This window comes from Chlorocebus sabaeus, chromosome 21 (genome assembly GCF_047675955.1).
Source record: "Chlorocebus sabaeus isolate Y175 chromosome 21, mChlSab1.0.hap1, whole genome shotgun sequence".
Classification (NCBI taxonomy): domain Eukaryota; kingdom Metazoa; phylum Chordata; class Mammalia; order Primates; family Cercopithecidae; genus Chlorocebus; species Chlorocebus sabaeus.
Window position 1 is genome coordinate 105,279,497 of NC_132924.1, and position 24,104 is coordinate 105,303,600.

The 24,104-nt window shown below is 45.3% G+C and overlaps 1 protein-coding gene across 1 annotated transcript in view; it reads right to left on the reverse strand.

Moving 5' to 3' along the window:
* The window catches only part of PLXNA4 (plexin A4), a 449,849-nt gene that overhangs the window by 153,120 nt on the left and 272,625 nt on the right, over positions 1–24,104 (reverse strand). Inside the window, exon 4 of the mRNA XM_007982959.3 lies at positions 22,131–22,262. Coding sequence (XP_007981150.1) covers positions 22,131–22,262 — 132 coding nt within the window. The remainder of the gene's footprint in view (positions 1–22,130; positions 22,263–24,104) is intronic.

The following is a 24,104-nucleotide window of genomic DNA, read 5'->3' on the forward strand; positions in this document are numbered from 1 at the left end:
CACAGTGTCCTGAACAGATGGCAGGATGAAAGCAGAGGCTCAGGAGGGAGGACACACACCATGTGGCTGCCCAGAAAATGAGAAACTGTTGGCGGTTTATGCTTTGTGTTTCAGACTCTTCTCTCCAATAAACCTGTAACCTCTCTTAGGACAAGGACCTTGCCATAGACTTGTTTGGTTCCTACCCCTTTTCTTCGCTGACCTTGAGGCTTAATACCTAGTAGGGAAGGAGAAACCACACTGTTTTCTAAGAAAGGCCAGACAGCATATAGCATATATATTTTAGACTTTGCAGAGGCCATATGGTCTCTGTCTCAACTATGCAACTCTACTGTTGTGGCCAAAGCAACCGTAGACCACACATGTAAATGAATGGGTGTGACCAAGTTCCAATACAACTTTACTTCCAAAACCAGGTGGTTGATCAGATTGGGATTGTTGCTTGCCAGCCTCTCTACTGGGTGAAAAATAGTGCCTGTTGAATTGAGTTAGAGGAATGTCAATTAATAACAAGTGTACCTCACTTTTAAAAAATATCAAATATGACTTGACAAAGTACACAAATGTAGAACATGTGAAAAGAGTTATTTTCTATGCAGAAAGTTCCTGTGGCCAAATAACATACAATCTGTTCTATGAACACATGTCAAGAAATAGCCTCTTACATACAACCTGAATTTCAGAATTTTCTCCAGTGTGCAAGATATTGCACAGACACTATCTTTTTGCATGGCACCAGACTTCAGAGGGCAATAAAAGGGAAAGAATCTCCCTTCTCATTTTATAGGCCTGAGGAGGGGCTGTGCCAGAGCCTGAGACAAGGGACTGGGAAGCAGATTCTTCTGGATGGGGTCAGCTCAGGCTGTTGGGCTGTCTCTAACCAGTATGTCTAACTATGGGAGGTTTCTGTTCATTTCTTTATTTCTTTGTTTTCATGGCAGAATAAACTCCAAATTCCAAGGGTCAACTAAGTGCCTACCACCAGCCCATGCATGGCCACAAAAAGCCTTCGTGTCATCAGTCAATGCCAACTAGTTAATAATGACCAGCCTCTTCACTAATGGCCCGAGGCAGGGGTCCTCAGGGCAGCGAAGGCCCTAGGAGAGATACTTGCCAGCGGCTGCATGGGGAGAATGGTTTGCAAGAAGCATATCTGCTGGCCACTATCAAGGGCATATCCACCCATGCTCAGCTCTTTAGAAAGGTAGTAATTAGTTTTTTCCCCTTCGGTGCTCACGGTGAATGCTGCAGAATCTGGTATTTGGAGAACCACTGGAGTCTGTCTCTCTCATCTTGATTTGCCTGAGGTTTATGTCTATAACTAAGAAATATCAAGACTACAAGGTAGTTCAGGGGTTGTATTCAGCTCCCAAGGAGATAAAAGAAACTTTCACATGTCAGGGCTTCAGGCAAGGAGAGGCCACTGCAAAGGAAGGTTGATTGTGACACAGCTGGCTGTACCACACTGTGTCTCTTGCAAACCGCAGGTGGTGATAACAATGACTGAATAGTAAGCTCCCAGAAGGTATAGAGCTTGTCTTGTGCATCTCTGGATGTTCTAGCATGAAGATATATGCACAAAGTTACAGGGACAAAGATTTCTAGACCTACAGAGTCCATTGTGGTCATCTGGAAAGTGCTTCCTGACTGGTGAGTGGTGCACACTGTGATGGGCCAAAGTGTGCCACCAAAGTGAAACTTTCAGCCATTGGGGCAGCTGGTTATACCTCGTTCCCTCTGGTCATTAGGGGACCTCCATCACTCGGGCTAGCTACACAAATACATTCATTTTCCATGTGTGTTTTAACATACTGACAGGTTGGAAAGCATTGATCTGCTCTACACATGAGAAAATTAAGACTGGGCATGGTGGCTCACACCTGTAATTCCAGCACTTTGGGATGCCAAGGTGGAAGGATCACTTGAGTTCAGGAGTTTGAGACCAGCCTGGGCAACATAGTGAGACCCTATCTCTATCAAAAATTTAAAACAAAAAATAGCCAGGCATGGTGGTGTGCCTATAGTTCTCAGCTACTTGGGAGGCTGAGGTGGGAGAGTTGCTTGAGCCTGATGGGGTCGAGGCTGCAGTGGGCCATGATCATACCACTGCACTCGGCCTGGGCAACAGAGTGAGACCCTGTCTCAATGAAGAAAAAAGAGAGAAAATTGAGACTTGGAAGTCATGGTCTCACAAGTCAAGAACTTGAATCCAGTTAGCTTTACTCTGTGTTTAATACTTCACCTGCTGCTCCATAGCCACCACAGTAAACTGTCAACAAATAACTGTAGAAGGCAAGTTGTTGAGATTGAGAAATCACTTAAAAACTAATGGAGGGAGAGATGATGACATTAGCATGGCTTGAAATGGGAGCCAGATACCCAGAGTTGAAGTCAACATATTGCCAGTTTATACAAGGCATTCTTCCCTAGGTTAGTGACTTTCATTTTGACCATGACTCATAGAAAGAGATATGTTTTACATTGCAACTCAGGGCATACATACATGTCTATATATAGTTTCACAAATAGTAGTTATCCTTACTATGTTTGATGGCCACTTTCTATTTGACTTTATTCTATTCCATTAAAAAAAAAATTCTGGTCATGACCCTTTAAATTGATTTCATGACCCACTAAATTGATTTCTTGACCCACTAATGTGTCATGACCAGCAGTTTGTAAAACACTGGCTTGACCCTATTCCAGCTCCCCTTCCCTCCTCAAAGGCTGGGAGAATGGAAGTTGAATGTGGAGACAAAGAATGAGACAAGAGATCGAGAGATTGAGATAAAAATAAGGAAGAAGGTGGGAGAAATACCAAAAATAGTGGAGGGGATAAAGGAAAAAATGGAAATTAAATGAGAAAAAGGGAGAAATGAATGAGAAATGGGAGGCATAATGAGAAAAGGCAAACCCTATGCTGACAGATTCATATCCATGAAAACTGCTCTCAAGCTCCACAGTCATTCTGGCCACATTTATACAAGAATCTTCCCTGCCAGCATTAATGACCATAGCCTTGATAATGCTGTCTGCCTGTCTGGGGATTTCATATCTGTCAGCACCATCTCAAATTCCTATAGTGACTCTCAGAGAGAATCTTCCATCTGTTCTTTAGGAAAAGAAAAGTCTAGAAGGCATTGGGTGAATTACCAAGGAACAGAAACTGACCACACCCACTCTACCCACTCCTTTGCACCGTGGGTTCTATAGACTTTGAGCTGAGTCTTCACAACCAACTCTTGGTACAAAAGAGATTGTTTTATAAGGTAACAGAAAAGTGAAATTCAGAGATTGAGGTGAAGTTAATTTATAAAGAAGCTGCAAGTTTACATACTCCAATAGCCAGAGATCTCTAACTGATTTTGACTGCACACTTCATAGTAAAAAATTCTTTGAGCATGCACCTACAATGCACATATATTTATTTACAAATAATATATATGCTCTGCTCATTAGCATCATAGCACTATCAAACCTTTAAAAAATTAGGAAATGAAGTGAGATAAAGATAAAATAGCATCTCAATTTGTATTTGATTTTATAAAGGAGTGACACAAAACATTTTACTATCACCAAGAAAATTATTATAATGGTAAGAGTGATGTGCTGGAATTGGTTTTATTATTGTTTAACACATTCGTTTAGCACTTAGTGATACAAGGCTCTAAGGTCTAAGGTTCAATGTATTTCCATACTTTGTTTTAATGGCTGTCATAACTGAAAAGGACACCTCACATAGATGCAGAGATGCAGAAAAGTGCATTGTTGGCTATGCTGAATAAATCAAGATAGTTTTCTTTTTCAGTCTCATGCACCAATTATGTGAAGAACTGTTGTTGAAATTCAGCTACTAGATTTCCATCTTCTCTGATGTCAATCAGCTCTTTCAACTAATTGGAGGGCGCTGAATTTTTATACTTTTTAAACAAAGGGGTCAAAATTCTCTGAAACTCTTCATTTGGAAGAATTTTAAGCAGGTAGGAGATTCTGTTTCCAAGTTTTAAAAGTTTTAAGATATGAATTTTTAAGGTGTCACATTTACTCATTATCGGCAACAAAATCACATAATGATGAAAATATTTCCAAACATTTTTCTTTTCTCCCCAAATGATCTCCCCATGCCATAAATCCTTCTGAAAGTACTTACTTTCTTACCCATTTTGAATGTATTACCTTTATATTGGAGGGAAAGATTATGTGTTTTTTTCTTCAAAGTTACCAGCAAAGTGGCATACTCTGACAGCTGCTTGTCAAAGTGAAAAGATCAGCAAATGTGGAACATTTTGGTTCTTTTAAGAGAAAAATGATTAATTATGTTTCTGTAAGCAGCAGACCTCTGTGTTGCACAAAAAATTTCCATGGTCACTTGTACATCATTGCAAAGTATTATAAAGATTTTATTTAAAGGATTGTTTTTATAACATTGATAATATCTATCACACATAAATTGCAAACTTGTTGTAGTATGTTGAAACTGACTCAGCCAGTAAGAATGCCAGTGTCAAGCCCCCCAAGATGTAGGGCTCCCAGCATCTCTGTGCCTCTCTAATGCACGAATGACTGATGCATAGAGCAAAGGAGGCAGACGCTAGCTAGCATCAACTCTATATTAAACACAAGTAAAACCAGATTTCTTCTTTTAAATAAAAAATTTTTTTTAAAAGTTATAGGCTAGGTGCAATGGCTCATGCCTGCAATCCCAGCACTTTGGGAGACCAAGGCAGGTGGATCGCTTGAGTTCATGAGTTTGAGGCCAGCCTAGGCAACATGGAGAAACCCCATTACTACAAAAAATACAAAAATTAGTTGGGCATGGTGATGCCTCGAGACTACCCTGTATGCCCTGATGCACACCTGTAGTCTCAGCTACTTGGGTGGCTGAGGTGGAAGGATGGCTTGAACCTGGGAGGCAGAAGTTGCAGTGAGCCACGATTGTACCACTGCACTCCAGCCTGGGTGATAGAGCCAGACCTTGTCTCAGAAAAAAAAAAAAAAAAAAAAGCAGTAGTTCTAACAGTTTCCCCCTTGCGCCATTGGAGAGTGTTCCTTCTTCGCAGCCCCTAGCATCAAAATGCATAACACTAAAGAGGCAAAAGGGAGCTCAGTGTTTTAGAGTTTGGTCTCTGATATTCTGGAACAAAACACTAAATAAATAGCTTCCCCTAGATTATTGTGAAGTTGGGGATATTGGGTCATCAGCATTCAACTTTATTTTATTTATTTATTTTTTGAGAAAGGGTTTTGCTCTGTCACCCAGACTGGAGTGCAGTGGCACCATCACAGCTCACTGCAGGCTCGATCTCCTGGGCTCAAGTGACCCTCCCACCTCAGCCCCCCAAGTAGCTGGGACCTACAGGCGCTCACCGCCACACCCAGCTAATTTTTGTAGAGACGGGGTTTCGCCACATTGCCCAGGCTGGCCTTGAACTCTTGGGTTCAAGCAATTCACCGGCCTCGGCCTCCCAGAGTGCTAGGATTATAGGCATGAGCCACCGTGCCCAGTTAGCATTCAACTTTAATTGTGGAAGACAGAGCAATAAATATTTGACAATAAACAATGGCTCCTAAATTAAGAACATCTGAGAAGATGCAAAGTGATACATGAGTTCTCACTGAGAACTATGTAACTGGCAGCAGTAGGAGGTAAACTTTTAATAATAGTAATAAAATGTGTGCCTTTTAGAAAAGAACAGTGAATTAGAGACTGAGATCATGGACTAAGCTCAGAGGTGAGGAAAGCTCCACTGACCTAGGATAGAGAGATACGATCCTGGGCATTTGTGTGAGCATGAGCGAGCCAGACGTCAGTTAGACTCAAAGGCAACAGCTCCCCGGACTTCAAGGGGTAACCCCGAGATTCTGATTGATGAAGAGAACCCTCCTTTCCCCAAATCGCAAGAATGAAGACCAAGAAGAACTCGGCCTGTGCTCACGACAGAACAGCACACACACAAAAGAGTAACTGGGGTCAGGCCTACAGCAAGAGAGACTGGCCAAGGAAAAGGCAGAGGAAACCAGGAGAGCTGGGAAAAGATAGTTAAGTCTTTCCCAGTGAAGGTTCCACAATGCACGGATCATTCTAGGTACTCCTGGTAACATGAGTTCTGTGGTCAAATGACTTTGGTAGATACTACTTCCTACATTTGTCATTTGTCATCCCACTCATAGCTCAGAGATTCATAATACCCATTAGCATATTAAATGCACTATAAAATGCTATAGTCAAGATATCCACTTAACTCAAGGGCTGGGCACAGTGGCTCATGCCTGTAATCCCAGTGCTGTGGGAGGCCAAGGCAGGAGGATCACTTAAGCCCAGGAGGAGCCCAGTCTGCACAACACAGCAAGACCTCATCTCTACACAAAATTTTTAAAAATTTAGCTTAGAGAGAAATGGCACCTGTGGTCCCAACTACTCCAGAGGCTGAGGTGGGAGGATCGTTTGGGCTTAAGACTTCAAGGTTACAGTGAGCTATGATGGCACCACCGTACTCCAGCCTGGGTGGCAGAGTGAGACCCTATCTCTAAAAATCTCTGTATATCTATACATCTGCTCAACTCAGATCTTCTCAAACATATTTGACTAAAGAAAGCTTTTGTTTAAAAAAAAAAAATCCTGCAGAATTTTGGTTCTAAGAAATAAAGTTTGGGAAATGCTGGACTAACGTGCTTAAATCTGGACCAAGCAAGGACTAGGGGGAGGTCTACACATGTCACGCTTCACAAGAGTATCATTTGTCTCTTTAGAGCCCCACACTTTAATGAAAGTGAACATTTACCTCCCAGCCTATGGATTAAAAGATGCTTTGAGGGAATAAAACTTTCTCCGGAGGGCCTTCCTCTCCCACTGAAGTTGATCTCAGGTGTGAGTAGTGGCCCTAGCCAAAGGCCATGTCTCAAGGAAGGGGGTTGGGCACCTCAGTCCACTAGAACACCCAAAGGGCCTTGGAACCTGCGGACTCAGACTATGAGGCCACAGCCAACCGGGAGTGGGGCCGATGGAGGCCTCCTGGTCTGCTCTCTGTCACTCTTGGCACCAAAAAAACCTTAAATGCCCCAGAGGATACAGGAGTGAGTTTATAAATGTTGGAAGAAAAATATTACAGGTGGATTTATTTATTTCTTTTCTTTTCTGAAACCTCCCCCTCCCAGATTCGAGCAATTCTCCTGCCTCAGCCGCCCAAGTAGCTGGGACTACAGGCACACACCACCACGCCTAGCTAATTTTTGACTTTTTAGTAGAGACGGAGTTTCACCATGTTGGCCAGGCTGGTCTTGAACTCATGACCTCAGATGATCTGCCCACCTCAGCCTTCCAAAGTGCTGGGATTACAGGAGTGAGCCACCACACCTGGCATAGTGGCTTTTTTTCAACGAAACATAGACATTCTTATAATAGTCAACAGCATACTGAAAATCATAGAGATGAAAGCTAAGCCTCATTGAGTCATCATTATGTGCCAGGCAATGCACTAAGAATTTTATGTGCACTTTCTTATTTGTTCATTGTAACCACCCAGCCAATGGGCACTAGGATATTCCCATGTTGCCGATGAAGAAACTGAAATACCCGGAGATTAAATAACTTGTCCAAAGCCAAGTGGCAGTGCCAGAATCCGGCAGCAGAGCTGTGATTCTAGCCCTGACCCACCTTCAAGCCATACAGCTTGTAACTGGATAGCCTTCTGCACCAGCTGGAATCCTTTTGGAGAAGGATATATTCTCTACCTGTTCCTCCACCCCTTCATTGTTTTTCTGGACTTTGTCTAAATAAGTATTCAGATAATCTCCCCTCAGCCATTGTGCATATCTTCAAATTGATGTCTCCATTGTCTGCTTGTAATATGTAATGCACTTGAAAGACTCATATGAGATATGTAAATAAATGCCATTTGTAATTTACCCTTTTATACCTATATTGCATTTAGTAAAGTCATGTGACATCATTAATGCTAACTAGTCATCTTGAACAAGGGCATAAATTAATGTGCATCTATTTACTTTTGAAAACGTCCCATTGATATTCAAACGGAGTGTAAAATTTACTTAAGTATCAACATTTCTGGTCTGTTTTTCACAGAACTCAAGAGCAAGTCAATCAGTGCTCATGGAATTTAACCATTTCCATTAGGATACCATCCCTAGGGAACAGGGAAGTGGGTTGGAACGGTGTGAGTCAACTTCTACCAATACTTGGCCTGTTGAGGGGTGAGGTGGTCAAGGCCCAACCCCCACCCACAAGTGAGGATCAGTGGTAGTCTTAAGAAAGACCCCAAAGGCTCCAGCCTCCAGACCAGAGTCCTTGTAATGACCTCATTCAAAAGCATGAGGAGAATGTGCCCTTCAAACTGACATCTTTTTCTTCCCTGATCCCTAACTCCACAAGAAAGTTGGGTTTCTGGAGCAATTCCCACAGTAGGACCACACTCTTTTCAACAGGCTTCAAGCTGGAGTTTGCTCTCACTTTACCACTGCAGAGCTTCCAGAACAGAGCCTTTCCTCAGCCCTTCTCTGATTGTGCACAGGGACTGGCTCTGTGCGGGGCATGCAGTGGCGCTTACTAAACAGACATGGTGGGAGAGGAGCTGGAAGCTGGAGGAGAAGCAGCCCTAGTCCTGTCTATCCAACCTGTGGAGTCTCCTTATGTACTGCTAAGTGGACGAGGATGGGTGGTTGTCTTTAAAAATGGCACTTAGAGTGCCCCGAAAGTACCAGGACACCGGCGCTAAGTTAGGAGAAGGCGCTGTGACTGTCAGGGCAACTGCCGGAGACAGATGCTTAATGGAGTTCAGGATTAGAGAGCTGCCAGCGCTTTCCTTAACCACTGGCCCTTGGGTTTCCTCAGCTTTCCTTCTGCTCCACATCCTCCCTCACCCACCCCTGCTCTACCTCCACATCATAGCTCTTCTCTATTCTGGGGCAGAAAGAAGGAAAATGAGCCAGTTTTCCCTCTGCTCTAGAAGTCCTGGAAGATGAGGGACCAAAAGTTTCTTCAGCTGCCCAATCTGTGATAACTTCATATATCCAATGAGGTTGGACTCAAATGGATTCAGACTCCTTCCCTGGAGTGGAAGCAGAGTTACAGAGAAAAATCCAGAGGCAACATAGCTCTCTCTGATTAGGGTGGGAGACCGCAGCCTCCCAGGCCCTCCCCATCCCCTGGAAGGCAGTGCTCCTTACTACGAAGGGAGTGTCTGCCTGAGTACTTTCCAGGGGCTTTGAGATGGATTGGGGAAGCACAGAATCCTGGGTAGCTGGTGCTTGGAGCTCGACTGACCTTTAGCCACCAAGCAGTGGTTTGTCAAGGTTTCCCTGCCCCTAACAAGAATTTTCTTTTTTGGACATAGAGTCTCACTCTGTCACCTAAGCTGCGGTAAAGTGGCATGATCTCGGCTCACTGCAACCTCCGCCGCCTGAGTTCAAGTGATTCTCATGCCTCAGCCTTCCAGGTAGCTGAGACTACAGGTATGCACCATAAGGCCTCGCTAACTTTTTGTATTTTCAGTAGAGACGGGGTTTCACCATGTTGTCCAGGCTGGTCTCAAACTCCTGAGTTCAGGCAATCTGCCCGCCTCAGTCTCCCAAAGTGCTAGGATTAACAATACATTTTCTAATAGTAATAAGAATAATGATAATGATGACAGCAACCACAACTTCCTACTACATGCTAGGCACTTTACATATATTAACTTCAATCCTAAAAGCACTGAAAGAGAGTTATCATCACTTTCATTTTCTACATAAGAAACCAAAGCATGAACTGCCCGAGTGAGTGACTCCAGGTGGCACAGCTGGTGAGTACTAAGGACAGGTATGAAAAGCCAAGTCCGTGGTCTATTAATGACCCCCCTGTGGCCTCTGTCCTGCACATGCTTGTGCTTTCTGGTCACCCCCATGGTCTGTCTGAGAGATGCCAGGCCACTGTGGTGATCATACTCAGATGTCAGAGACTTTTGCCTACACCAGTGACCATGTAGAAACACGTCTGTCGGAAAAGAACAGTGGGAGTGATGGGCTGCTTCCCTGCCTACTCCCTCTGTGAGGTGGGGCTGGTGCTGCCCAGGGCTCCATGTACCCCAAGATGCCCTAAAGGTTGCAAAGGGGCTCTTGTCCCACCTTGTGTCAGGTTACAACAAAGGAGAAGTAAACCAAGGGACGTCCTTCATGGGGCCGAGGTGAGTTTTGAGTTCTGATCACATCTGCACTGCTCCATTACCCCATCCCCAGAGAGTCCCTCTGCCTTCTACAGCTGATTCTGACATGAGAGTAGGGTACATCACTTTTTACTGGGAAGTCAAGACGATGAATAGTGTCTCTTCCTCTCACAGAGAGCTCCCTGTTCCTCATTGGAAGAGGGGGCTGGGGAAGGCATTGCAGAAGGAGCTAAACCCTGGATTCAAGCTCAGCTCCTTTCCCAAACTGCTGTTGACTCTGGATGACCTGCTCCCTCCTCTGTGCTTCAGTTTCCACACTGATCGCAGAAGGAAAGTGCAGTAGGAGTGTGTTGCACCAGATAAGCCAGCAGCATTTTCCAAGCCTAAGGTTTTAGGGTGCAGTGGACAATTCAGCACCTACTGACTGTAGGAAATGAGGGAGGGAAGTCACTTCCCCTCTGGTTCCTCCATTTCCGCTGTGGTAAAATGGAGACATCCTGTACCTTGACTGAGAATGAAGTGGGAAGTGGGACTATCTCAATAATGACATTCTGGAACCTTCAGAATCTGTTCCAGACAAATGGGAAGGCTCCCACCTGAGTGAAATTGGGTGAAACACTGAGACAGCTTTTCTGTTTTTGTGAATGTCTGAGGTAGCTCCATTTCCTGTCACTCATTCCTCAGCCCTGTGCTTCAAGTTCACTCTCACAGGAGCTATCAGACACAGGCCAGCCTGGGTGCCAGGAGCAAACGTCCACATGGTCTTGTCACCGTGTCAGCCATCCAAACACTAACTGGAGTGTACAGCTTGGCCCCCGCAGGGGCAGACAGGATGGCAGAGAAACGGCTGCATCACCATCCAGTGCACCTCACGTGAGACATGCCCGCAGACCCAGTGTTGAGAGTGGGAATTATTTTCACAGGAGCCCAGCACCTTTGGCTGGAGACAGTATCTTCACAACAGCATCTTCTATCAAATCAATGTCTATAGACCTCCCAGACTGCCAGACTTCACGTCACCTCCCTCAGAACATCCTGGGAGGCAGGGTGGAAACAGGGATGGACACTGAGGTGCAAAGAAACAGTAATGACTCCTTCATCACACAGGGGTCCCTGGTGGAGGCACCATCCACTTCGGGGTCCCAAGCCTCAAGCGATGCCACCCTTTCTTAGACCATGGTACCACCTCCCCGTTGAACTATGGCTCCTTCTGAAGCTCACAGCGTGGTAAAAAAACAATCACGATGCCTCCTCTCACTTCTACCCTCCAGAGAGGCTAGCTTCACCATCTTTCAATTTCACAACCCCAAACAAAGAACTTACAAATAAATAGAAGAAGGAAAGGGACAGGACAACATGGACAGGCCTCCCCTTCTCCTCTAGTATGCCCATCTGACCTCTCTATTTGAAAATGCAACCCTTTGGTCCCCACAAGGATCCTGACTCTACTTAATCCACTTGATTTCCTTTTCCTGGAGTGTTTATCACCATAAATAGTCTCTGATTTATTTCTTAGGTTGGTTCCTTCTTTGCTGCTTCCTTTTGCTAAAATCATAGGGATATGTCACTGTTTCTTCAGGGTTGTATTCCCAATGCCTTGACTGGTACTTGGCACATAGTAGGAGGGAGCTTACGGAATGTTTCTTTTCTTAAAAAGAACTTCATTTTTATTTATTTATATTTTTAGAGAAGCCATCTCCCTCTGTTGCCCAGGCTGGAGTGCAGTGGCGTGACCACGGCTCACTGCAGCCCCAACCTCCTAGGCTCAAGTGATCCCCCTGCCTCAACCTCCTGAGTAGCTGGGACTATAGGTGGACACCACCACACCTGGCTAATTTTTAAATTTTTTGTAGAGATGGGGTTTTGACATGTTGCCCAGGCTGGTCTCAAACTCCTGCCCTCAACCAATCCTTCTACCTTGGCCTCTCAAAGTGCTGGGAATACAGGTATGAGCCACAGTGTCCAGCTAATTAAAAAAAAAATTTAGAGATAGTATCTCTCTATGTTGCCCAGGTTGGTCTGTGTTTCCTGAACAAATGAATGAATCAGGCCTGAGTAATATGCTATAAAGCAAAGTGGCCCTCGCCACTTCACTACTGGTTTATGCCGGAAGGAGCCAGGCAAGGCTGCTATCCTGGGCAATGCCTATGGGCAGGGGACTCACCTCCAGGCCCACCTCCTCAGGCCCCACAGGCGTCCACATCCTGCTTTATAGCAAGGACTTGAGCACCAGCATCTCAGGAGGAGAGGCTGCAAGAGTCCCCTAGCACCTGGAAGCAGACCCACTGTGAAGAGGAGTCAGTAAAACAAAGGATATCATAAAAGATGGCTTTGGTCCAAACATGGCTGAAACAGATCCCCAAAGCAGAAATGTGTGTTTGAGGCTTCTGGCTTTCAGGCAGGCAAGGGCTGGTATGTGGAGAAGCAGAGACATTGAAATTCACTGAGAAATCTGCCACTTCCTCTGGGCCTATCAAAGAAGATACTTGCCTTGTCTGGGGGACAGCTGCTTCTCCCCTGGTGGGGGTCACTCCAGGGCACCCAAGAACAAGGACGGTCCCAGCTTTGCCACCTCATCTTCTCATTTATCTGCCTCACTGACATTTCCTCTCACCTCCCTCCCATTGTCTTGGCAGGTTTTTATCACATTGGTTTCAGTGTGTATAGACATTCCCTCGGGGTTACTGGGATTTTAGTAAATACACACCACACTCATACACATGCATGCACACACAAAGCAAGAAGGAGGCTAACAGAGACACACAGACAGGGATAGACACAGGGGAAGGGGTGGGTGTGCATGTGCACACACAGCAGAGAGAGATTCAGAATCATGCAGAAGAAAGAAAAGAGACAGAGAAAAATGTAACACGGCTCTGAAAGAGACAGTTAAATCATGACAAAATGACACTGACACCTCACAGTGCACACTCATACACTCCAAGCAGAAGTGTACACAGAACACGGCACTTGTTGCATGAGCTCACAGAGGGACCCATGCATCCGTGATAAGAGAAACCATATCCAGCCTGCAGAACTATGTAATTTGCAAATAATCTAATAGCTAACATTTGCTGAATGTCCTTTCTGACCTAAGCTCTTTTACCTGGAATATCTCATTGAATCCTCGCTCACTCCAGGAGATCAATACTGTTTACTATAAATCCCCATTTCACAGGTGCACATGGAGGCTGGAGTGACCTGAGCCGGCCTCTGTCTTCTGCTGCCTCACTCACCACTTTCCCCTTTCTCCCCTCCTGGCAGCCCGTCTGGTGTCCTCAAAAACACATGTCACCTGCCCGTCTCTGACCTCTGTGCTTGCTGTTCCCTCCGCCTAGACCACTTCTCCCCAGACAGTCCCCTCGCACCACTTCACTCTCTTCTGCTTTTTGCTCAAAAGTTCCCTCCTTGGAGAATTTGCCTGACAACTGTCTTTAAAAGAGCACTCACCTCCACTCTTCTGGCCATCACCTCATTCCACCTGAGTCGGTTTAATTTTTCACTCTGTTCACTATTACCTGATCTAAGCCATTCATTCATTCCCTCATTCTCTCATTCACTATCTGTCTCTCTGCCCAGAATGTACAGCCTATAAGGATAAGGACTTTGACTGTATTGCTCCCCATGGAATTCCTGGTAACCTAGAAGAATGCTTGGCTCAGAGCAGGTGCTCAGTAAACATTTGTTGAATATTGAACGAAAGAGGTGCTGAGGGAATGGGTGATGGAGCCAGAAAATGTATAGCATTTGTGTGCAGAGATATGCACATGTGTACACACACACAGAGAGAGACACACACACACACACATTCCATTCTCTACCTCCATTAGTCATATAATCCTTACCCTGCATGTCAAGAGCTGGCCATTCATTCATCCTCTTTACCACCCATTCATCCTACCACATGCCAAGAGCTGGCCTCTTTCAGCATATGGAATGAGGAGCACTGGAACCCAAGGAGAGTTTGTTTATTTATTTATTTATTTATTTTTTGAGTCAGAGTCTCACTAGGTCACACAGGCTGGAGTGCAGTGGCGTGATCTGAGCTCACTGAAACCTCTGCCTCCCAGGTTGGAGTGGTTCTGCCTCATCCTCCCAAGTTGTTGGGATTACAGGTGCGTGCCACCAGGCTCAGCTGATTTTTTGTATCTTTAGTAGAGATGGGTTTCACCATGTTGGCCAGGCTGGTCTCGAACTCCTAACCTCAGATGACCTGCCTGCCTCAGCCTCCCAAAGTGCTGGGATTGCAGGCATGAGCCACCATACTCGGCCCCAAGGAGAGTTTCAAACGGCGGTGGGGATTCAAACTTAGTTGATCTCTCCGGATACTTCTTTAACTATGGATTCATTAACTATTTCACAACTACTAAAATATGATGTGAAATATTTCCCCTGACTGTCAAATGCCTATTTTCTGCACTGTGTCCCCCAGTGTGGTATCAGATAAATCAGAGGGAGGCTGGAGGTGGCAGAGACCAGCATCTCCGTCCACAAAGAAACTAGGGACAAGAAGGGATGAAGGAGGGTTTAGAAGAGAGAGCAGCTGCTGCCCACCAAATGATAAAGAGGAACATTCTTCAGGGGCAGAGGTAACACCCTAGAGCTTGCTGGGTTGCTGACTGAATCACAGTTATCTGGTTTTTAACAAAACTCAGAATCCTGCTATCTCTATTTAAGTCTTCAGGCATCATCTCCAGGTAGGAGGTCCCAGCCTCACCAAAATCAGAGTGCTTTCAAAGAAAGGCTGCTCTTCATCACAAAGAGATGAAGTCCAAAGCTCATTCACTCATATTAACTCTACAAGAATATACCTGGCCCCTTCTCTGGATGAGGTCTTCCTCTACCTGCTAGACACAAGAGAGACAAGGTCCCTGCCTTCCAGGAACTTATATGCTGATGCATAGAGATGAGAAATAAACAGGTAATTTTCATACTGTGGTGGGCAGCAGAAGTAAGAAGTAAGTAAACAAAAAGACTTAATAGGAAGAAGTCAAGATGCCAGGATGAGGGACATTTATGTAGGGTGGCCAGTGGAGACCTCTCTGAGGACACGATATTTGAGCAAAAATGACAGGCATGAGGAGGAACCAGCCACAGGAAAAGCCAGAGAGTTGTCACAGCAGAGCAAACAGTGAGCATGCAAGTTCTGCAGCAGGAAGGAGCTAGGCTCAGGGACAGACGGAGGCCTGTTTGCTGGTGCACGGAGAGCCAGGGGCCAGGGCCACCAAATGAGCTTGCAGAGGTGGAGAGTAGCCGCAGGATGGGTCTGAGGGGCCGTGCCAGGAGCTTGGGCCTTATGCTGAGAGTGATGAGATGCCCCTGATGGTAGGAAGGGTTCATGAACACCCATTCTGTTAACTTGGAAAGTGCTCACAAGCCTCCTGATTCAGTTGCTCATCTCTGCTCTCTCTTTACCTGTTGTATTAGCCCGTTTTCACGCTGCTGATAAAAACATACCTGAGACTGGGTAATTTATAAAGAAAAAGAGGTTTAATGAACTCAGATTTCCATGTGGCTGGGAAGGCCTCACAATCATGGCAGAAGGGGAAAGGCATATCTTATATGGCGACAGGCAAGAGAGAATGAGAGCTAAGCAAATATAAAACCATCAGATCTTGTGAGATTTATTTACTACATGAGAACAGCATGGGGGAAACCACCCCCCCGATTCAATTATCTTTCACCAGGTCTCTCCCACAACACTTGGGAATTATGGGAGCTACCATTCAAGATGAGATTTGGGTGGGGACACAGCCAAGCCATATCACCTATCATTGTATTGAACACAACACCAGGACCAAAAGCTCCTTTAGGCCACTGCCCTGCTGCAGATCCCAAAAAGCTCAGAGAAGAGAGAGGCTGGTATGTAAGAATGGACAGCATAAAGCACACCATTTTCTACCACCAGTTTTTTATACAGTGATCCCTGTAAGAAAATGTGTCCTTCAATCCAATAGAAACCTCTTGGATTATCATCCAGATTGCCACCCTACCAGATGTTTAGGACACTCTTCCACTAAGATCTGGGAATACAGATGCTAGTATGTTTCACGGTAGATTTTAGTCTTCAGTTATAGGAGCAGCCAGAGCAGCAGAATTGAAACCACAGCTCTCTTGAGCCCAGATCCATTCAGTCACTCATTCAACAAATGTGCATTGAGTATTTATTAGGTGTCAGTGCTGTTCCAGGGGTCTGTGATACACAAGTAAACTAAAAAGACTAAAAAACAAAAATTTATATTCTCATGGAGTTTACATTTTAAATGAGGAAGACATATAATACAGAACAATTATAAGAATCATATAGCAAATAAGAAGAGACTAAGTGCGATGGATAAAAATAGACCCAGGAGAGGAGATAGGGAGTTTATAAGTGTGGGTGGAAGGCAATCTAGTGTTTTACCTGTAGTACTCAGGGGAAGCAGATACCTGGAGAGAATTCCAGGCAAAGGGGAACAACCAGGAGAAAGATCCCGAAGCAGGAGACTGCCATATTGCAGGAGCATCACAGAGGACATCTCTGTGTCCAGGGCACTCTCTCCCACCCTGGCCCTGCAGAGTAGGGGAGGCGGGAGAGTGGCAGGTGATGAGCTTGGACATCTCATGAGGACAGAGCATATAAGGCCCTGTGGGTCTTCACAGGCACTTTGGCCATTGAAAGGATTTGAACAGAGGAATGACACTACCTAACTCAAACTTTTGAAGATTAACTGCTGCATGGAGAAAAGACTGGAAAGACAAAGGTGGAAACAGAGAGAATAGTTGGAGGGCTATTGCAAATATTCAGCCAAGAGACCATGGGGGTTCAATCCAGGTAGGTAACAATGAAGTGGTGAGAAATAGTCATATTCTGGAAATATTTTGTAGAGTCCGTAGAATTTCCTGACACACTGGATGTGGGGCAAGGGATAAAGAAAGGAATCAAAGATAACTCTAAGATTTTCAGCTTGAATGGCATAGTTGCCATCATCTGCCATCATCCCTATCATCTGAGATAGAGAAGACTACAGGTGAGGAGTGCTGGGAAGGTCAATGAAGAATTTGGCTTTAGACATGTTAAGTGAAGATATCTACCAGATGACCAAGTGGAGATGTCAGGCAGCAGTTGGATATGTGGTGCTGGGGTCCATTCTAATAGGCTGAGGAATTTTCTCCCCACACTTCTTTGAGTGACCTGTACACAGTAACTCCACCATCTCCAATGCCAGGGTCATCATCTAACACATTTTCATTATAGGACTGACTCAGAGATTGCAAAACCACTGCTCTTCACCTGTTTTTGTGAACGAAGTTTTATTGGCAGATAGTTGTCCCCATTTGTTTAGATGTTATCTATGGCTGCTTTTGTGTTACAACAGCAAAGTTGAATAATGGCAACAGAAACCATATGGTCCACAAACCCTACACTATTCACTATCTGACCCCTTACAGAAAAAGTCTGTTGACCCCTGGACTAACTCATTGGTATGTAATGTTGTTAACTCACAACTTTCAGGAATATTTAGGTCTTCACTTCATGTGAAGAAAAAAAAAAATAACAATCTGAAAGTTACTAGATGTGTCTCTTGTGTTATTTGAGCTCTGTGATGGAAGAAGATTATCATGATTATTTTCATTTTACAGATGAGAAAAGTGAGACTCAAAGAAGCTGATTGACTTGTCCAGGGTCATCAGCCAGTGGAGGATAGGTCTGGGCCTTGAATCTAGGTCTTCAGACGTCAAAACCCAAGCTACAGCCAATATATCAGTGGTTCCCAAAGCAACACACACATAGATTTTGTGTGGATGCAGACATGGAGTTTTAATAATTTTAATAGTTCTGTTTGATTTGTAAGTACATTAGTCATACTATATATGACTGATGTGTTAGATCCATAATACTACTACTTAAGAGACAGTTAAAGTAGGTTATCCAAGTTGAAACCGTAAGTTAAAACAAAAACATAAGAAATGTAAAAAAATAGGACAGGGCAAAAGTCATGACAGTGATGTAACGGGCTAAATTATTTCTCCCCAAAACTCACACATTGAAGCCCTAACCTTCAGCACTTCAGCATATGGCTGTATTCGGAGATGGCTTCTTCAAAAAGGTGTGTATCAGTCCGTTCTCACTCTGCTAATAAAAATACACCTGAGACTGGGTGATCTATAAAGGAAAAAGGTTTAATGGACTCACAGTTCCACATGGCTGGGGAGGCCTCACAATCATGGTGGAAGGCAAATGAGGAGCAAAGCCATGTCTTACATGGCAGCAGGCAAGAGAGCATGTGCAGGGGAACTCCCCTTAGAAAACCATCCGACCTCATGAAACGTATTCACTGTCATGAGAGCAGCATGGGAAAGACCTGCCTGCATGATTCAGTTACCACCCACAGGGTCCCTCCCATGACACGAGGTAATTATGGGAGCTACAATTCAAGATGAGATTTGGGTGGGACACAGCAAAAACATATCAAGGTGTTTATGTTACAATAAGGCTGATAGAAAGAGGCCCTAATCCAATCTGACTGGTGCTCTTAGAAGAAGAGGCGAGTAGGACACACAGAGAAACACCAGGGCTTTGCTCTCAGAGGAAAGGCCATGTGAGGACATAGTGAGAAGGTAGCCATCTGTAAGCCGGGGAGAGAGGCCTCGGAAAAAACAACCCTGCTGACACTGTGATCCTGGACTTCCAACATCCAAAGCTGGGAGAAAACAAATTTCTGTTGGTTAAGCTCCCCAGTCTGTGCTATTTTGTCATGGCAGCCCTAGCCAATGAATACAAGTGATAGATTACTGACACACGGGAGGTGCTTCCTTTATCTGAACTTCTCTCTTTCCATCTTACTCTCTGTAGCAGAGAGTAAGATCAGGCTGGTTTGTTGGTGCTCATCACAGACAACCTGGGAAGCAGGGTTGTCTGTTCAATCCCACCCTTACTCTCTGTGGCAGAGAGTAAGGTCAGGCTTCAGTTAGTCTTTCAGTTACTTAAGTTTGAGCTTTGAAATTCACTGAAGCAATAGGTTATTTCTGTTGGTACCTCTCTCTTCCAATTCTGGTTCAATGAAGGCACTGGGGACTCATTCATTAAAAAATTATGAGGGGCCTATTACGTGAGATTTAGGCTGGCAAGGCATGGGATGCTCTCAAGTTGCTGGCAGCAACAGAGACAAGGAAGTCATCATCACAGCCTGGTCTGACATGAGCTACTACAGACTTGTCTAACTGCAGGCCAGGAATAACCCAATGAAGAATGTGACAGTCAAGCTAAGTTTTGAAAGACAAGGAAAAATTAGTCAGATAAGAAAGGAAAGTGCTTTCCAGGCCACGCTGACATCATGGCCAAGCTATGCCCTTAGCCTGCAGACACGGTGTGCAAAGTGTTCTGACCCATCATGGCTGAGGGAGACCCACCACCTGAAGGAGGCTGGAATTAGTCTTGATGCCCTGGGTCTGGAAAATACCCGGGTATATTTACCAAGCTGCTTGGCCCTGAGCTTTATTCCACGTGCCCAGTCTGTCAAGCAGGCCTGAGTTCCTCATGGGCTCTCCCCTGGGACTGGATTTTTGCTCCCTGCCTACCTTGGCCTCACCTGGGCTGCTGTGCTCCAACCCAGATGGACCATCTAGAATCTCAATACCAGCCCTTGCCTGACTGTAAGCACAGTCAGTGTCTGGAAACTCCTGTCACAGAGTCATAAAAACAAGAGTCTCTCCATTTAACAAGCACTTACTCTGTGCCAGCCATGGTTCTAAGTTTATTATATGCATATCTCATTCAATTCTTGGAACAAAACTATCTGATATTATTGTCACCTACATAGGACAGTAAAGAATGCTGAATCTTAAGGAGGTTAGGAACTTATCAGAGACTACATTTAGTAAATGAGATATAAGATGCATGCTCAGTCATTCCAATGGCAACACCTGTGGACTTAATCATTGCACTGTTCTACAAATCTCCACCAAGAATCCACAAGTGCAGTGGAGACCACTGTCGGCCCAGGTGTTAGGGCTTTGAAATGGTCATTTGGGTGGCAGGCCAGTCTCCCCATCTGTGTGGAGCAGCCCTGGAATGGATGAATGCCCTGGCTCTATTCATTCCTGCCTTCCTTTCCAATGTGCCCATAATATGGAGCTCTCAGGGTGCCTCATTGCCAAGCCTGAATGGATACTGAACACATTACCCATCCAAGGGGAAATAGCTGAGGACAAGGAGGTGAACAAGGATTCAGAAGGGCCCCTCCAGGGAAGGAGTAATGCTCAGAATCCTGACTCAGTTCTCAGAGGGGGCTGATAACTCATATTATCAGCTTATGCTTTTTTAAAAATTTCTCTTTATTTTTTTAGAGACGAAGTCTTGCTATACTGCCCAGGCTGGCCTTGAACTCCTGGCCTTCCAGGAATCCTCCTGCCTCAGCCTCCCGAGCAGCTGGGATTATAGGTGCAAGACACTGCACCTGGCTCCGTTTATATTTTCCATCTTTGAAAGTCCTCTTATGTTTTAAGTCCCAGGTTCAGAAATGCTGGCTTTCAGATCAGGCAAGAAATCCTGAATATTCAATGCCTTGTGAAGATCTTCTCCAGATGATTCATGCCACCAAGGAAAGCTACTTCCCCTCAGCTCCGAGGGCCTCTGAGGTAGGCTGGGAGTGGGGAGTTTGGAAGCTATTATAAGAGCAAGGAATGTAGACAAATGGGAAGCCTTGTGCCCAGCTGCAGGCTCCATCTTGGTAGTCTCTCCTCCCAGGAAAAAATACTCCACTTTCTACCCCACCTTGGGAATGAGACCATTCCCAAGCCGTGGCAGCCTCAACCAGGGCACAATGGGTCCCAGTGTGGCTAAAGTTGGGAGAACGGGGAGTCCGACACCAAGAGAAGATGTCATTGAGCTCTTGGGGAGGGCAGAGCTCCTGTGACTGCTAAGGCATAATGCACAAGCCCCGTGGGTGGCATAATGTGGAATTCATCTCCCCCACAATGCTGAGAGGGTCCAGGCAGAACAATCCAGACTCTGTTAGCAGGGTCCTCCAGAGAGTTCAGGCCACGCTGACGAGGATGAAAAAGAGGAGAGATCTGCCCCTCATGGCTGCTGCTGCCACTCAGAGCTAACGCATACATATTCATGGCCTGGAGGGACAGCTCCAGGGAACGACCCAGCCTCCACAGAGGCCACAGGGCAGAGGTACGGTGGTCCTGCACCACACTTGGGGTGGGCTGTGTGTTGTGGGATGGAGCACTCCAGGCAGTGAATTAGAGGACTGCAGGAAATACCCTTAAATACATGGATGTCCAAGGTGAAACCCCTTCCTTTGCCTGCTGCAGATATATGACTCCTGGCCCGAGCTCAGGGACTCCATAGAAACTTACTTCCTTCTCAGCTCAGTTTGAGAACCAAGCCCAGGTTTTCGACTTCCTACTCAGCATCAGTAAACCTGCACCATATCTGTTCTTCTCGGGCGGGCTCCGTGGCACTTGCTGGAGTTTCCACAGAGTTGTATGTACACACAAATGTTCAGGCCGTGCCCTACCTCAACGTATCTCACCACACAGACTCTGTTTTCTGGGTCCTGACCATGGTGTTCCCTTAACTAGGCTCTTCTGGCAATAAATCCTTGCCTCCCACAGGCTTCTGGGGGCCAGGAAGGTGACTTTGGTTTGAGATCACATTTTGTATAGGGAAATCTGGACCCACAATTTGGACATCCGTATGACGTTTCTTCAAAAGAAAGCAAATGTTGGCCCTGAACATGTACACATGATTTTGAAGTTAGTGGATTTGTTCTAGAGTCTCCAATATTTTGATATTTTAAATGTTTCTTTCCTGTTTCAGAACACCAAGCCTCAGTCCCCAGGCAGCAAAACTGAAAAGATACACACTGCGCCAAATAAATCAAATCACCTCTCTGCAGCTGGCCTCCTAAGGTTTGTACTGAGCCACAGGCTAGTATTTAGCTGTAAGACAAACGTCTAGCAGAGCCCAAAGAGCCTTACCTGCCTCTCTGACATGATGTAGAGTTGCTCGTGGTCCTTGGAGAAGGCCATATCCCGGAGGACTGGGCCAGGATCCACCACCTGCACGGTCTCATACTGGAGAGCATTGCCCCTGGGTCCATCCACCCGGATCTGTGGAGAAGAGGAGGAGAGTCAATGTGAGTTCAGATCCTGCACTGCCCGCAGTCAAACTTCAGCCAGAGACCCTGTCAACAGCCGAGGGAGAGGGCATGAGTTCTGTCTCTACAGTGCTCACAGGCTAAAGCCAAGGAGTGGAGTGACATAAGCTCACCAAGGGCCTCAGCATGGGAGTGGCAGAGAGGGAAGCCGGGGACCAAGCTGGGCTTCACCAAGAATCCAGTCTTGATCTCCCTGGTTCCCTCTGCCTCAGGCTCAAGCATTTGATGCCTTTCTTGCTGGTCTTTGGAGAAAAAGATGAGGCTCTGAGGCTTGGAGGAACAACATGTAATTGAAGCTGCCTCAGATCAGAGTGTCACCCTGCATTGGAAAGGCAATATTATTTGCTGCATTTGTTAGCAGAAAAATATGTCAGTGTAAGGAAGGGAACTGTTACCCAGATGTCATTGCTGTACCTTGAAGGGGAACCAGGCAGGGGGCCAACCCCAAAGGTTTCACACTAAAGGTCTCTTTTTGGCATTGAAATAGTGGCTTATACTTATAATATTAGGTCCTGAAACCTTCTAGAGATTTTGTTCACGTCCCCAGGGAAGGGGATGAGGGAATTACAGGAAAATGTGCTTCAGGCATGAGTCATCCACAACCTTCTGCAAACACTCAGCTGAGTAGATTTTCCCCAGCCATCCACAAGTCCTTCCTAGAAATGCTGGGACAGCTTAGAGACAATGGAAAGAAGACTTCTGCCCACATGCCCCATGAATGAGAACTAACCTAGAAAAGACATGAGCTTTACAACCCTACATGATGCTCGTCTGGCCTCTGGATGTTGGCCAAGGTCTCTGGAACCATCCTGTGTTTGAGTGCATAGACCCAACATGACCACTGCACAGTGAGTGCTAATAACACCATTCCCATAAACTAGGAACAAATATTATTGAGAGTGTGGTTAGGCTAGAGCTAGGGGATCACCACACTTCCCCACCACACACAGGACTGTAAGATACACATAGTGTAATTTTAGAGATTTCAACAATAAAGCTAAAGAAAAAGAATATATTCCAAATATTTCCATTAGGCACTCTTATTTTTAATTTTTAATGTGTAATTTTTAACCTCTCACAAGATCAAGGAGAATAAAAGAGGGATTCTGAGGAACTAAATTACAGAAAGAACACCACATTAATGACAACTGACCACACCAGGTCCCCCAGAAGGCTCCCACCTTTCATTTCTCTTGAGTCCATGAACTCTAATATCAGGTTATTTTGTGGTTTATTTGCTTGATTTTAGGTTTGTTCTGGACTCTGATTTTTAAAATTTCCTTTTAAGCGTTACTTTAAGCTTCATGGACATCAGGTACTGGGAGATGGTTTTGCACATAATTCTCTATTGGTGTAATCCTCTCAATCCCGTGGGTTTAATGTTCATTCATTATGGCTCATGTGCCCCTCCAGCATCCATTCCACCCTCTCCCACCTTTTGGGTGGGATTGAATCCACTTCCTGCTTCCCAGATTGTCCATGATGAGCACAAACAAACCAGCTTGATCTTACTCTCTGCCACAGTGATTAAGAGAAAATAGGCTCAAGCCAATCAACGTGAATCAGAGCAAAGCAGGGACTCATGGTAGAGAGAAGAGATCATATTTCCTAACTCTCAAAGGGGTAAAATGAACTTGGAGCTCAAAGATCTGTGGGCAGCCCTCTCCTAACCAGGGCAGGTCAAGCACAGAGACGGGAAAAAATTGGTCTTTGGTGACATTGCTGAGCCACTGAATCAAAGTAACCCCAAAGCCTGCCTGACATTGGGACTTTCTAGTTACTCCAGATATTTTCT